This window comes from Hoplias malabaricus, chromosome 5 (genome assembly GCF_029633855.1).
Source record: "Hoplias malabaricus isolate fHopMal1 chromosome 5, fHopMal1.hap1, whole genome shotgun sequence".
Lineage (NCBI taxonomy): Eukaryota > Metazoa > Chordata > Actinopteri > Characiformes > Erythrinidae > Hoplias > Hoplias malabaricus.
The window spans coordinates 33472993-33489787 of record NC_089804.1 but is presented as its reverse complement, the minus strand read 5'-3'; the positions used below and the strand labels follow the sequence as shown (position 1 = coordinate 33489787).

Here is a 16795-nt window from a genome sequence, read left to right as displayed (position 1 = left end):
AGTAATGCCACAGCCATCCACACATGGGAGTCTGAGTTCTCTTTGTGTGATTAAGAAATCCTTCACGCTTTTCCATTGTATGGTCCCTACTCAACTCTACTTGTTTATTCTGCTTCTCCATCAGGTAAATCTAGTCCTGGTCCTGGAACCCTTTTTTAGTTCCTGCTCTCTTGTTGTTCCAAGCAAGCAGAGTAGGGACTAAACTGTGGCGTGTAAACTTTGCAGTGCGCTGACTGTCCAGAGAGTCGTCACTACGCCACGCAATGCTAAAATCCAGCACAAACTCTCCATCTGTAAAATCTCCAGCTACACCAGAGATCACATTATATACATGTCTTTTGAAGATGTTCAGACACTCCTTGGAGCGGTGGCAGATAAAATAATCCAGCGAGAGCTGGATGCTACAACATGGAAGGAACATACTATACTGATCTGTCTGAACGGATAAAGAAGTTCAGTCCCAAACAACAACAACAATAACAGCATGCCAATACATGATGAGTAAACAACGGTTATCATTTCTGCCGGCGTTGTTGTGGTTTCCAATGCCCAATGTTCCTGATATAGATGGGGTTTTGAGACAACACATTACATTTTGGGGGGAGCTGTAGGAGTGGAAAACCTACCAGAGACCACACAGATTAGAGACCTGTAGAGTTGGTACTATGCAGCGAAAAAGCACCTTAACACATCAGCACTTATTAGTCAGAGCTGTGTAAAAGAACATATTTTTCACTTATTTATTCATGAACATTTCGTAACATATGAGCGCAGTTGATGAATCAGCTCTCAGGATCTGATTGTAGAGGTCAGAGTGTTCAGGGAGTGTGTGTTCAGATTAGGATCAGATCTGACTGGTAGCTGCTTTGTTGAATGAGGGCAGTTTGTGTTACCCTCCAAGCATATTGAGCATGTTTTGAAGCAAAAAAGAGTGGGTTCATGGTTTGACTTTCACCTTTTAATCAAACACACACAAACATCTTCACAACAAAAACGTCTGGACACTTGGGAACGGAAAAGGAGACGTTTTGTCTTCCAGCTTAAACTGTGGTCATTCTTTAACAGCTTTTAAGATGTAGACACTGGTATCCCACGACTACACACGATTTTACTATAAATAAAGAAACCATGTTGTTTAATATAATAATAATAATAAGTAAAAACCAACAAAACCCGTTAAATGTGTTCGTGTCCAGGTACGACAAACCCATTACAGCAACAGACCTAACAGGACCCTGGCCATGCTGATGTCACACAAAAATATCTACCTCCCCCCCCACCCCCTCAACAAACACACACACACACACACACACACACACTGCAAACATTCATTCATTCATTGTCTGTAACCGCTTTTCTAGTTCAAGGTCACAGCGTGTCCGCAGCCTACCTGGAATCACTGGGCACAAGGCGGGAACACACCCTGGAGGGGGCGCCAGTCTTTTGCAGGGTGACACATATTCACACCTAGTGAGACTTTTGAGTCACCAATCCACCTACGTGTGTTTTTGGACCATGGGAGGAAAAAGGAGCACCTGGAGGAAAACACGTGGACACAGGGAGATCACACCAAACTCCTCACAGTCAGCCATCCGGAGCGGGAACCCACAACCCAGCCCCAGGACCCTGCAGCTGTGTGACAGCTACATTACCTGCTGCGCCACCGTGCCACCCCCTTATCACACCTTATTTACTGAAATCAGCTTAAATCCAGAGGTTGTTGCTGTTATTGTGTGCAGTACCGACACACAGCTGTCCAGGACTTTGTCGCCAGTCACCGCTTGTCCTTCCTCAGACCATTTTGTGTCAGTACAGACCACTGCACACTGGGACACCCCACAGACCTGGGTTCTGAAGACACTCTCAGGCTCAGAGTGAGACGTGTCAAAAACCCTGAGTGGACTGAATCTGATTCCTGTGAAGATGCGGTAGTCTGCGGCGTTAGTTCTACACCACATGAATAAAGCTGTGGACATGTCTTTCTCTAAAAAAGACACAAAAATGTTAACTTGTCTCTGATACACAAACACCCCCCACTAAAAAAAACTGCCCCACCCACATTCCCTCTGTACAAAACTAACACACTCCACAAAAACCTGTAAAAACATGTCAGCAAGCAAAATAAACATCTACAACCCTCAAGAGACCACGTCCCAGGCAGAGAAAGTGCAAGTTGGGTCCGGTCACTGTCCAAGTATAAACAGAGTGCTGCTGCACACTAGGCTGGATGTTTACAACACAACACACACTCTCTCACACACACACACTCTTCAGTGTCAATTCTTTTAGTAAATACACAGCCTTCAGGTGTATGTGTGTGTATATAAACATGTCTGTGAACATGTGTGTGTGCGTGAATATGTGTGTTAGAGTCTGCGAGGGCTGGGGTGTCCATTGTGGTAGTGCTTCTGTTTGATGTGCAGGACATTGTTTGCAGCCGTTTCCTGTGGCCTGCGCAGCTGCAGACGTCTGTGCAGCTCTCTCACATCACACACCCGGGTCACCCACTTCCATGACCTCCATGCCTCTACAGAGAGAGAGAGAGATCACAAAAAATTTGCCTGTCGGCCCATATCTGCCCATTTCAGCTCTTACAATGTGACACTGCCAATCAGAGCAGTGCTCATTTACATACATCAGGCTTAAAGGCACAGTAACAGAATCTGTGAGTTTAATTCTAAGGGATGAAGACGTGACCATTTCCCAGCGTCCCTGGGTGTGTACACATGCTATATGTTAATGAGCTCTGTTCTGATTGGCTGCCCTGTTTTCCGGTTGTATTTGAGTCATCAGTAACTACTAAGAAATTTGGTCTGCATCTATGTCGACCAAACAGAGCACTTACAGGAACATTGTATTATTTTATCTTAAAATCACAGTTTCAAAATCACTGTGACACTTCACTAACCTGTAATAGGTCAGAGAATTCACTAAAGGCCAATTTATTCCTTCACATCAATTTAATTCAGAGCCTATGCTGTAGCCTGCACAGGTGTCCTAAGCCATTGTGAAAGTTTACTTGAGGGTTAGTTTCTGCGTTGTTCTACAATTACACAGCTAAACCACCAGAGTAGTTGTAGTACACAGTGTAGTGGTATAGTGGTATACGTTTTACAAATCTTTAAAGTGCATTATTTAGGGAGTGTAATGTAGAGGATTAAATATTTCTGGACTTCTTGACTTGAGCAACTTGAACCATGTTCGTCTGACTGCTGACCAATCACAGTCGTTGGGGTCTGTATAGATACAATGAGTTACATTTCTAAAGAGGTGCACATCGAGCTGCGCTGCCTACAGCATAGGATCAACACAGAAGCATAAATTGGGCTTAATACTCAGGAGACAACGACCCCTGTTGGTTTGGAGGGTCAGCACCCTGGGTGTGTGTAAAGGTTGGTATAACATCATTCACTGCATTTCATCTTTGGCCATTTCTGCTGTGTTAAGTGTCAGACTAATTAATGACATTCTATTAAAAGACTGGGGAACTAAGAGTGACAGTCTTATTACAATAATATTACATAATATACTGGTACCCCATATATAATGGTACTTTTACTTTCAATACTTAAGTACATTTGAAGGTAAATACTTTTGTTACTTAAGTGTAGATCTACAAGGAGGACTTCTACTTTTACTGGAGTAATATTTTCACTGAGTATCTGTATTTTTACAGTACAAGTACATGGTTTGTGTACTTTGTCCAACACTGGTGTGTGTGTGTATGTGTGCGCTTTGCCAAAGAAAGAGATGCTGAAAGGAAGAGACACCCTTTCACTCCTCATGCACTTCATTCATAACATTAACAGACAGGCGGAGGAGTGTTACGCACACTCCAGCCGAGAGAGAGAGAGTTGGGGATGTGTTAAACATCAAAATTATAAGTTACCGATTAGTAATGTTGAAGCGCTATATACGGGGTTGTTTCAGGTGTTTCAGTTATAAGCAAACATTCAAGTGATGTTTTATCACTATCACTGCATCTCTATCTCTCTTTCTCTCTCTCTCTCTCGCTCTGTGTGTGTGTGTGTGTGTGTGTGTGTGCGCGCATTTATCTATCTCACTCTCATGTCTTCATCTTTCTCTTGCTCCCATTATCTGATTTTATGCATCTCCCTCATGTCTCAAAAACCTTCATGAAAGCACTCATAAGAAGAGAGACAGAAAGGAGAGGAGTGAAAGAGATAAGAGGAAAATGAGAGTGAGAAAAAGAGAAGATTGTAAGAAATTGTATGAAAAGTAGAAAGTCCCCTTAACCCTTCAGAGTCATCTCTCACACACAAAAACACACACACACACACAGAACCAAAATGTAAACCCCTCTGGACAGTCCACTTTTCCACATTTAACATAAAACAAATCCCCCCATCTTTTCTCCATTTTTCTGTCCCTCCATTTTCCCCCTCTCTTGTTCTCTCTCTCTCCCTATCCTTGGCCTCTTTTCCTTAAGTCTTTCTTCTCTTTTCCTCCTCCCTCACTTCTCCATTCTCCTTCTGTTTCTCTCTCCCTTTTCTCATTCCCTCTCTCTCTGTCCTTGATTCCCTCTACTCCCTTTCTCTGTGTAACACTAAATCCAGTACTGCTCTGGAGACTGGAATTTCATTTTGTCCTATATATATATACTGCTCTCCTCTCTCCATCCCCCACCCCACTTTCTCTCTCCTCTCTTTAAGTGTCTCTGGAGCGGTGGAGGAAGGAGGTGTAGTTTGCTGTTTTGAGGTGTTGTAGTCCCACCAACAAATCATCATTCCTCTTTAAACCCTCTCATAAGACCCGACCCGGTACTGCACTGTCCTGAGTCTGGTACCTGTCCATGGTTGGGAACCTCTGGTTTTCATGTGGGATTCTCCCATGACCCTGGTCCCTAAGCTCCAGTCTCTCTCACCTTGTTGCCGGCGGGTTCTCCAGGCCCTGAGAACCCGATGTAAAACCCCGTCCAGCCACAGCAGCACCCAGCTGATCAGAAAGCCCAGGATCAGTCCAAGAACCAGGTCCATTTCCTGCTTAGTGACACTGCTGCCCCCTGCTGGCCCCTCCCTGTCCAGAGAACCGGAGCCTTCATACGGGATTACATACTGCACTTTGTCTCTGGAGGAGGAGGAGGAGGAGAAGGAAGAGGAAGTGGAGGCGGTGAAGGAGGAGGAGGAGGAGCAGGTGAAGGAGAAGAAGAAGGAGTAGGAGGAGGAAGAAGAAAAATTAGAGGAGGAAGAACATAGAGAAAGAGAGAAGGAGGAGGACACACAGGGAAGAGAAACATTAGAGAGACTCTATACAGCAGCTGCTCCAGATATGGTCCCCATGAGTGACCCGCTCTATGGAGCATAGCCTGATTTGCTGAGGAAAGACAAAGCAGCCTGAGGCTTTACAGAAAACATACAGAGAAGTTTCATAAACAGTGTTTGTACAGTGATAAAAATGACTGACTGCACCTTTAAAACAGAGAATCCTCAAGACATTTGTCAGATGCACATCTACTCTCCCACACATTCTGCGCAAACACACACATTTTTCATCTCAAACACATACACTGAATAAGCCTGAGACTTCATAAATACACACACACACGCACAAGAGAGGATTAGGCCGCCCGGAGGAATGTGTGTGTGTGTGTGTGTGTGTGTGTGTGTGTGTGTGTGTATGAATATAACAGTTCATTGCTGCTGAAAATGCCACACTACGCCATGGGCATGTGTCCAGCTGTTCAGGCTCACTGGCTCAGCAGCCTCAGCCTGTAGCTTTACACACCTGTCATTAACACACCTGTACCTTCACACACCTGTTATTAACAAACTTGTACATCCACACGTGTTATTAACACACCTGTTATTAACACACTTGGACCTTCACACACCTGTTATTAACACACCAGTACCTTTACACGCCTGTTATTGACACACCTGTACTTTCACACACTTGTTATTAAGAAACTTGTACATCCACACATGTGTTATTAACACACCTGTTATTAACACACTTGGACCTTCACACACCTGTTATTAACACACCTCTACCTTCAGACATCTGTTATTAATCCACCTGTACCTTCACACCTCTGTTATTAACTCACTTGTACCTTCACACACCTGTTATTAACACACCTGTAGCTTCACACGCCTTTTATTAACAGACTTGTACCTTCACACACCTGTTATTTACACATCTGTACCTTCACACGCCTGTTATTAACACACTTGTACCTTCACACACCTGTTATTAACACACCTGTACTATCACACACCTGTTATTAACACACCTGTACCTTCACATGCCTGTTATTAACACACTTGTACCTTCACATGCCTGTTATTAACCCACCTGTAGCTTCACAAACCTGTTATTAACACACCTGCACTATCACACGCCTGTTATTAACACACCTGTACATTCACATGGATGTTATTAACACACCAATACATTCAAGCGCCTGTTATTAACACACCAGTACCTTCACATGCCTGTTATTAACACACCTGTTACTAACACCCCTTCTAACACCTGCTAGCAAAACACATTTAGTTAAAACACCTGTTAACACGCCTTTATATATCACATTTGTATTTAACAAACTTGTAGTTAACACACCTGTTATTAACAAAATTGCATTTAATATGTCTGTTATTAACACACATGCAGGCAAAACACCTGTACATAACACATCGTTATATCATAATATATATGATCTTGTCCAAACAATCCTGATCTGTACAAAGCCGGTCAGAACACACCTGTTCTACATGGACCTGCTTGTTATGCACCTGATGTTGACTAACACACCAGATTATTTCACACCTTGTTGTAACAAAAGGCACCTGATTTCAATATTTCTGACACCTGGACAGTGGTTTTATGTTTGATGAACTGATTTTTATGTGTTTCAAGCACATGATTCCTCGCCTGTATGTACCTGTATGCACCTCACCTTAAAGCGTCAGTCTACTGACAGTCATTCACCAGAGCGTCATCACACTTGATCCAGCCAATCGGGCGCTTTGAAGACTCTCATTACCTGGGTCAGGTGTGTTAGAATGGTACTAAAACCAGACCCCTCCACCTCCCTTCCCCCTCTGACCTGCATCAGGTGGATTTCATTAGCACTGAAACAAAACACAAACTCCCCTCTCGCATGCTTACCTGCCACAGGTGCAGTGGCACACTCGATCCGCCCCGCGCACGTGCGGCAGGATGTAGTTGTGAAAGCGGTCCAGCAGCGCGTTCATGTCCAAGCAGCACGCGACGGCCTGCAGGAGCAGCGGCGGCAGGTCATCACACACTCACAACAGCACCAACAACAACGCACGAGCTCAGAGAAATAGAGCGTCACGCGCTCGCCTCGCACTGCACACAGACCGAGCGTGCGTGCGTGCGCGCATGTGTTTTCTCACCATCAGCAGAGCGGCGCCGCCGACGACGAAGATCATCTCCCTCACTGCGACTCCATCAGCGCGTGACGGCGCGCGGAGCTCACATCCCCGCGCGCGCCGAGCTCGAGCACGCGCGACTCATGAAGCTTTATGCACCTTATGCAGCATCTTCGATTCCGACCGCAGCGCGCGAATCTCCGCAGCAACAGTCACAGCAACAGCTCCTGTCAGCTGCGCGCGACCTACACTCCCGCTCCCGCGCGCCTCCTACAGGCCCCACGGGAACTGCAGCTGTGCCTGAAAACAACACATTAATCTTCTCTACTCACTGCTTCTACAGTTAGACTGCTGTCCACCTGTTGCTCTGCATATTTTATGCCCCCGCCACACACACACTTCCCCCTGTCCTTCACTGGTCAGAACCCTCAGTAGGACCCCCACAGGGCAGGTATGATTTTGCTGGTGGATCATTCTCAGCGCTGCAGTGACACTGACGTGGTTGTGCTGGTATAAGTGGATCAGACACAGCAGTGCTTCTAGAGTTTTAAACCCTCTGTTCCCTCACTACATACTCTGTTAGACCCTCCTACCTCGTTGGTGCACCTTGTAGATGTAAAGTCAGAGAGAGTAGCTCATCTCTTGCTGCATTTTGTGTGGATCATCCTCTAGTCCTTCATCAGTGCATCAGTGGACGGAGGACACTGTCGGCTGTATATTATCGGTTGGTGCCTCGGTCCAGCAGTGACACTGAGGGCTTTACATGGTTTAAATGGTCAGGATCTCATAAGATTGTTGTCACTTCTCTTCAGGAGACTCACCCTAAGAGCCTGAATCACCCACAGATGGTGAGTGGAACAGTGAGTTCTTTGGAGTGATGGAGCTCCATCTAAAACTTTCAGATGATTCAAAGTGTCAGAACTTATTAACAAACACTAGTATTTGACCTCCCTAATGTGGCTGATGTCCATCAAATTCTCACAGCAATGTTTCAATATTAGTGTAACGACTTTGCAGCAGAGGGAACACACACCTGATTAATGCCCTTCATCACAGAACTGTGTCTAAACACTTTTGTCCATTCAGAGTGTAGCCCTAAGGTTACCTACTTAGGTAAAACAAACCTGTGTAACACAGCCGGGTCAGTGATACCTTTGGAGGGTGTTCTGAAATGAGGCCAGTTTAAGGGGAGGAATAATACATGAGGGTCAATTTCTCAGTGTGTGTGGGAGAGAGAAAGACTCTAAATAAACTCCATTAACTTAATTAACTTGAATTTTAACACAATGCTTTGGTCATGTGCTCTCAGCCAATCAGAAAACTTTTTTAATAAGAGCCTATTAAGTCTGGCCGAACACCTATACAGTACACAGCCAGCATTTCTCTGAACTTTTTTAATCAGGAGTGTGTTCTTCTCTTCAGTTTCTAATCTCCTGCTAAGGGATAGGAACACTACTTCAGCTGCTGTAACATTGCTGTGAACATACTGAGATAGCATGCCATCTCAACATATTGACTTAGTATCTCAAAATAATGTGATCTCAGCTTATGGAGATGGCTACTTGAATACTAATAGGGAAATATTCAATTTTTTAAAATCCCTATTTTATGTTAGAAAATAATCAGATCTACAAAAGGGGGCGCTGCAGAAAATATTTGGGAATCACTGGGTTAAGGTGAGCTTAGGCTCCTGTGTCAGAGCGTCACATTTCATTGCATAATTTTCTGTTAACATAATGCTGGACTTGTGTTATGTGGGTGCAGTGTAAAGCAGCTCAGTTCACACTTAATTATGACATCACAGCACAGTTGCAGGGTGTGTGCTTTTACTGATACTGTCCTCTGTGATCAGACACAGCGTCCAAACAAGACGTCACTCAAACTTTTGCTGCATCTGAGGTTTATTTTGTTTCTGTTGTTTTCTTAAGCATAGTATTTACACAAAGTTCAGGCACTCTGGACTGGCGTGGTCTCCACTTACAATTAAACTCCTTTACAATTTACAAAAGAAAAACGACAAAGAAACAGAGGACAAATTTCATCAAATGAACCCTGAATGATTTCTGGGTCAAAAAGTTTAAATAACTATCAACAAAAAATATACAGAGACTCTCAGGAACTCTGCACCATTGATCATCATCATCATCATCAATATTCAAGTAAAAACACTGCTTTAATTCAGGCAGTCTCAATCAATCAATTTCTCTAACACATGCACACATACATATCATCAGATTATTATTAGATTTATAAAACAAAGAAACAGAAGATCTGCAGAGTAAACCTGCCCTCTCAGAAACTGAGCAGAGAATTCAGAAAACAATATATAGAATTAGGAATACTATATGTATCTAAGTGTCTGTGTGTATTATGTGTAACAGCCACAGGTTTGGGTCAAAGTATGAATAACAAAACATAACTCAAATTTCAAATTAAACAAAAACAGATTCCACTCCATGAAAGAGGTGTGTGTGTGTGTGTTTTCTGAATAATGTCAATGTGTATTTAATACAGGACCACCCCCCACAATGAAATGAAAAATCTGTTCATGAGTTTTATTGCATGTCATCTGACCCAGGACGTGTCTCTATCTGGTGCGTCCCTGCTGGGCTGCCCCCTGTCCGTCTTCACTCTACAAGGGTTGGGTTTAAACCACAGAACTAGGGGTCCTGCTGAATGGGGAGCCACTGTATTTACAATCTTGAATTAGCTGTTTAGGACTCATTTCACAGTTTGTGTCCTACCCCTTAGCTAGATAACTTAAACAAAGCCCAGATGTTCCAGATCACTTTAAACCTCTGGACAACTGATATCTAACGGAAGATTTGTAGATTCATCAAAAAAAGCCTAGATCTGTATTTTATATTTTTAATCAAAGCCTCAGTTTCATTTAAATGGATGAAATATGCTACATGTCAATGACCAATACTTCTTGCCCTCAAAAATCTGCAAAATCTAAACGTTGGTTTAAGTTATCCAGCAGCTTGGATCCTGAATGTTCAGTGGTGGGCACGTGTGTGTGCGCGCAAGTGAAAAGGAGATTTTCCTTCAGGTGGGTTTTCTTCCTTGCGGGAGGGTGGGTTTATGGTCCTAAGACTATGGTTTGTCAATTTTTGTTTAATGTCAATAGCGGCTTGTTTTTGTGTGTGTGTGTGTGTCTCTCCTGCTTAGTAGAAGCAGACTGTATGTAGAAATGGACGACTGCTTTTCTCCTCAAATTCTTGCAGCAGTTCATCGATTTCATTCTCCATATCATCAGTGTGCTGAATCTGAGAGTGGGGGTATAACAAAAGAGAAAAACATGATTAACCATTTCCGAATTTGAGTGTGAAAGACTGTGTGTGTGTGTGTGTGTGTGTGTGTGTGTGTGTGTGTGTGTTTGTTATATACTCACACATTGACAGAGCTCACAGATGAGGAAGGCTCCAAGCGTGGCCTCTTCGTGGTTGTCTTGAATGTCGACGTTAATGACGTGAACCGGCTGAAATGTCTCCTGCTCGCGAGAGTTCAGATCTACACACAGACACACACCTTTAATTAATTAAGATAATTTGCTGAAATCTCTTAAGTGTAAAAGACTCATTAAATGTAAGTTATTAAAAGGTAAATACACCCCCTATCTTCAGCTAACTCACTGTAACTGAACATGGGATAAAGGTCTAAAGTGCGAGTGTCTTGAGAAGATGTGTTTAAAAATTAACCAAACAAGACAAATCCTGCAGTTACACCAACATTTCTGACAATAATAGAGGTCCAAAAATGCTTTTATTCCCGACTGAAGCAACGACCTGACCCCAAACTGAGTGTGTTTTTCCAAAAGAGTTAAAAGAGCTCACCCTCCAGGACCTGGTCGTAGACCCTCTCCTCGCAGGTGATGACTAAATCAAACTGCTCTTTACAGCTCTGGAATCGCTCAGGTCTGGGTTTAATACGTTTATTCCGCTCCAGCATGTGTAGGATACCATTCTGAGTGTATCTGTGCAGCACCAGGGTCAAGGAAATCACACACACGGACACAAATACAAACACAACACAGTAGGCAATGAACACATCAGGGCTGCAGAGCTGTGTGTGTAATATTAAGAGATAATACCAAATTAAATACAGCAGTAAATAAGCCCTGTGTGCAGGTGTATATAAGTGGTGGTAAATTAGTAAACGCCAACAAGGACTATTCCGTTCAGCTGTTTGTTCGATGAAATAAAATTCTAACAGAAAGCCAACACAGCTTAAAGTTTGTTATTATTTACAATTTAATAAATTTGCATCATATACTTAAGTGCTGTGAGCATATAGTTTTCTCCCAAGCAAATTCTTTTAAATGCATTTAAAGGCATATTCCATTTCTCTAATCTCCTGAAGTGACTGCCCATAGAGCACCATTATAAATTATTTTAAAAAGTCAGTGTTTTTCTGTTTTCATTTACGGCTGACATTTAGATTAATGAAGAAAATATATCTGGAGGGGGACAAATCAAAAAGCAGGATTTTTCAGTTATCTGCATAAACCTGTGCTTTTATAATAGAAAAATACAGGAGAAATCACGTGCGAAACCACGTCCAAAAAACAGGATTGTACAATAACAATGCCGTTGTCTCTTCCTCTATTAGACAGGGTTTCATTTCTCGCTTAATTTGTCTGGTTAAGTGCTGGTAAGCTGTTCCACAAAGCAGGATATACGGGGTTAGCTACAGAAATTAAATCACAAGCATTCCTTATTTCTTTTCCTATCACATACATCTGAGGCATTAATATGTAGCTAAACTGAGAAATCCTGCTTTGCAAAACACTCCTGTTGTGTTAATGCACTCCCCTCATGCAGTGAAACAGAGCATCCTGCTCAAAATATGGGCTGCTGCGCCACCTAATGGACACACATCTCAGTTTCAACATGTAACAGGCCATTTTCTCAAGGGCACACTGGTGAAATCAATTATTCCCGTCCTACATAAAAGGAAGGCACTCTAGGATCTACAATAATAAAAATAAATAAAAATCACAGGGGTGTCCAGGATATGGAGCTACATGGGATATATGTAACAGTCTTTGAAAATTGGTCGAGAGACTGGATTTGAGATGCTACGTTTTCTGGATATTAGTTTTTCTGGTGGTGGGTGTCTCCATTTCCCACTAAACACAACACTTAGGTTAAAAACCTTCTGCGCTCCAAACATCCCTAACATCAGTGAAAAAAGTCATCATTATCTGCTCATAATTCATGCTTAAAGCTACATGTCACTGACAGCACATCGGCTTGAATAAAGTAATATAAGCATGAAAATGATGTGTGGTGTATAATAATGTTTTAGAAATATTTCTATGACTCAAAGTCAAATAGAATTAAAGAATTAGGAACTATATATTAACAGCTAAAATGGATTTATTTCAGCAGAAGAAATAAAGTATTTGAAAAGTACAGGCTCATTAAAATCGTACAGAGCTACCCATGCTTGGGTAAATGGAATTAATTATTACCCCCCTCTGGATGTATGCTACTAGTAGGCCGGAAATATGCATCCAGCTGAATTCCCACAATAAGAAAACTCCAGACTGGAGCAGTACCGCCCCTGGTGGTGAACCGTAGGTGCTTGCAGGCTTTAATCACGCTCTAAGTTTTTTTTAATATACATTTCCAACATGGATATGTACAAAATGCTTCACAAAAAGGTAAGAAAACACCATAATTGTATTTTCTTTAAAGTGTGGTTTATCTTATTTTTACTTTGCAATCTATCCAAGCATATCATTAGAATTAAAACCTTTGCATTATGACGTTTTTGTTCGAATATCAAACCTTGTTTCAATCTCAAGGACACTAGACGCTGTTCACTGTTGATTTTCAATCTCTTATCTGTGCATGATTTCCATCAGAAAGCTAAAGAGAGTCATGCATGCTGGTGTTAAAATCATTTTTCTCCAATGAAAAAGAAAAAAAAATTATTTATTTATATATATATATATATATATATATATATATATATATATATATATATATATATATATATATATATATATATATATATATAAATAAATAAATAAATTCCCACTATAAAATATTACATTATGTATAATGTTCATTTTTGCAGTTACGGCAAAACCTATACATCAACATAACCGTGACGCAATGACTACTGAAAATTATTATTAATTTTGGCAAATTTTCTTGCAGTCATTCGTTGTCTCCAGTTCCCCAATTAGCTCGCACATTACGCAAAACGCCCCCAAACTGGAACGGTGAGGACAAGCCTGTGCTTCCTTTGAGACATGTTAAGTCCATCATCGCCTGTTTCCACACTGATGCTAATGCAGCAATGCCAAACAGCCCCAGGTTCCAGAAGCTGTGCTCTCAGACAACCAAGGCATCAAGGATCGAACCAATGACCTCCTTATGGTAAAGGCTCATTTTTACTGAATCATTAGAGAAGTTTCTTCTTCTGTCATCCAGAGATAACTACAGGAAAAACAGCCATAAGCTGATGTAAAGTTTTGCAAGAAAAAGAGGTGATGGACAAACTGACCCGCTAAAGGTCTTTAAAACTTAGGTTTCCTCGTATACTTGTCTTTCTATTACGAATGCTTACTCTGAGTCTTCCTGAGGACGTATTGGCTAATTCTGCAACAAAGTTAGACAACAAATGGATGCTTTTTAGAAATTATTTCTCTTTCAGCGTCTCTGAGGGCCAAAAGGTTGAAGTCCATGATAACAGGGTAAAAAGAAACCTACTTCTCCCTTTACTACTAATCATCCTAATATCCAGAGCATATGTTTACTCTGAATACTAGAGAAAGAACTTGAACAACAAAGACACACAAGCACATGGTGTATGCTTGTATCAAAGATATAGCCCCCAGTAGAAGGTGCTTAAAAAGGAAAAATAAGCACGGTTAATATTGCAGTAGGGAGTTTGAATGCATCTGTGTTTGTGTGAGAAAGAGGGACTGCAGTAAAGCTATGTGAATGTATGTATGTGCTGGGGATACAGTTCCTTGTCTTTTCGAACCAGGTCGCTGTACATCTGTTCATAAGTGGTTTTGAAGTCGTAGACGTTGGGTTTGTCCGGAGCCGGTCCGGGCAGCTTCACGTGAGTCCCTGTTCCAAACGATCGCACGTCAAAACCGCGCTTGCTGCAGAAACACGGAGAAACAGTGAATACAACGGCGAAATAACGCAACATTACACAGTTTGACAAAGTCAGAAAAAGAAAAAAAAAATAGACAATCCTTCGCCAAAAGTTTTCACAAGTTTTTTTCACGAGTTTTCTCCCCAACTACTAGCTTTCACAAATTCCACCAAAAGTCCAATCTAGGATTCCCTAATGGCATACAGTGGCACCACTCTGGGTAGGCGAATGCAGCTGAACACACTGAAGAGTGCACCAAATGCCCAGGCCTCTTATGTCAGCATACAGTCTGCCATATGCAAGTTGGCTACCACTGTGCCTGTGTGATGAGGGGGGGAGGGGATATCCACCCAGCGAGCAAGGCTAATAGTACTATAGCCTAAGCACTATATTAACCTACCAGCCCATATTTTCTACTAGTTCCAAGTGAAACAAATCAATAAACGGAAATCAATGTGATTTAAGTTACTGTCCTAAGCAAAAGTTCTGACTCTCCTGCTAACATGACAGGTTTGACTTCCTAAATGAAAAGCTTCCAGATATCTAATTATTTTAAAAATCATCTGAATGTCATGTGACCAGGGACATTTGCCCATGCATCAAAGGAAATATAAATGAGGCTGTTGATTGCAGGCCTTTCTAGAACTTTCTAGTTAGAGTGTGAGAATGTCTAAGAAAATGTGTATGCTCATGTCATACACTGACATTTCCTAACAGTTTTAAATGGGTGTATTGCTCCTGTCTGTTCTTTTAAAAGAGTAATATCACAATAAAAAAATATTCAAGCAAGACAATGCTGTCCACCACACACCATCCAGATGTCAGTTTTTGGTTCTCCTAAAAGTTTCCAATGCATCTCCACAAATTTCTCATGAATTTAAACATTGCTTGAATATCTCTGAATGAAATGCGCGGCATAATGCATTGTCTTCTTGGAATATCTGCCTTTGTGGTTTTTCTGCTTTTAAATATGTCTTAATGTACGCATCTACATATTTAGATGCGTTTACCCTCATGTATCTGTTAGTGTATTTAGATGAATGGCCTGTTTAAATGAATGATTTAGATGTATGTCTGTTTTAATGTGTATCTACACATTTAGATGCATGTTGTTATGTATCCCTAATGTATGTCTGTAAACGTGTATTTAGATGTATGCTTGTCTAAATGAATACATGTACGTAGGTGTGTATATTTAGATGCATCATTCTTAATATATACACGTATGTAACCACTATTTCCTGTTAAGAGTTAAAAGCCATTTAAACAAAAGTGCTACACCATATCCTGCATGACACAGCAGGTTAAAAAGACCTTAATGTTCCATTAAAGACCATTCAGGATTAGAAAAGCACGTCTGTTCTTTGTCCTGCGATTTTGTTACTGATTTCTCCACTACTTTATGTAATTATTTACGTTCCACCTTAAATGGCGCATTATTTTCTAGGAAGTTTTAAGGTGAATCGAAAAATAAAAAAATAATAAAAGCCGGCATAAGCAGCCAAATCCAATGTCTTGCACGCCGTGGGCGTTTTAATTCTTTTTCCTCGGTTCTTCGTGGCTCTGAAGTCGCTGAAAGACGGTAGTCTGGAGTATTTTTTTCCGTAGTTCTCCTCTTTTTACCTGAGGATGTTGTGAGCCTCCATACTGCGGTTCTGATTACTGGAGCAAACGACCGCCACACGGAGCGGCTGGCTCGGCATCTTATTGTCACTGAAAGCAGAAAGATTAAGTTAAACTTTGTATGACAGAAGAAATAAGTTCTGAGCTGTATTTTTAACCGAGACGGAGAAGCTGAGGGAGACAGCGCCCTGACAACTCTAACACACACAGAGAGCTCTGTAAAATGGCGGAGGAATGGAGGAACGGCGAGGGGGTACTAACGTCACGCCATGGGCGGGGCTTGGCATTGATGTCACCAGCCAGCTGTCACGAAGAGAATGAGGTTAATTATAAACCGATCAGCCATAACATTAAAATCATTTTGTTTCTGCAACCAGTTTTATCAACTCTCTGTAGATGTAAAGTCACAAAACGTAGTCCCTCTGTTGCTCTGCATACTTCCCCTCTTTTCACAGCGTTCTTCAATGGACAGGATCCCCTTAGTGAAGTTCGATGGTGGTGTGTTAGTGTGTGTTGTCCTGATACAAAAGGATCAGACACATCAGTGCTGCTAGAGTTTTTAAATCCTGCGTCCTCTCACTCTCTGAGTCTAGAATTCTATGAAGCTGCTGTGTGACAACATCAGATGTAAAAGATCTATACAAATACATTAGGTTTGATTTGGTGATTTGACTTAGAAACTTTTACCTCGT

General features: G+C 41.7%; 2 protein-coding genes across 2 annotated transcripts; both read right to left on the bottom strand.

The window, feature by feature from the left end:
• Positions 1-832: 832 nt before the first annotated feature.
• Positions 833-7581, bottom strand: tmem240b (transmembrane protein 240b). Its single transcript, XM_066672941.1, has 4 exons — positions 7383-7581; positions 7132-7238; positions 4886-5088; positions 833-2527 (listed from the first exon to the last, which is right to left on the bottom strand). Exons 1-4 carry the CDS (start codon positions 7416-7418, stop codon positions 2367-2369), a joined length of 507 nt encoding a protein of 168 aa, XP_066529038.1. The 5' UTR covers positions 7419-7581; the 3' UTR covers positions 833-2366.
• Positions 7582-9251: 1670 nt separating this feature from the next.
• On the bottom strand, positions 9252-16350 carry ssu72 (SSU72 homolog, RNA polymerase II CTD phosphatase). Its single transcript, XM_066670257.1, has 5 exons — positions 16104-16350; positions 14341-14484; positions 11195-11334; positions 10753-10871; positions 9252-10627 (listed from the first exon to the last, which is right to left on the bottom strand). Exons 1-5 carry the CDS (start codon positions 16181-16183, stop codon positions 10526-10528), a joined length of 585 nt encoding a protein of 194 aa, XP_066526354.1. The 5' UTR covers positions 16184-16350; the 3' UTR covers positions 9252-10525.
• Between the last annotated feature and the right edge of the window lie 445 nt (positions 16351-16795).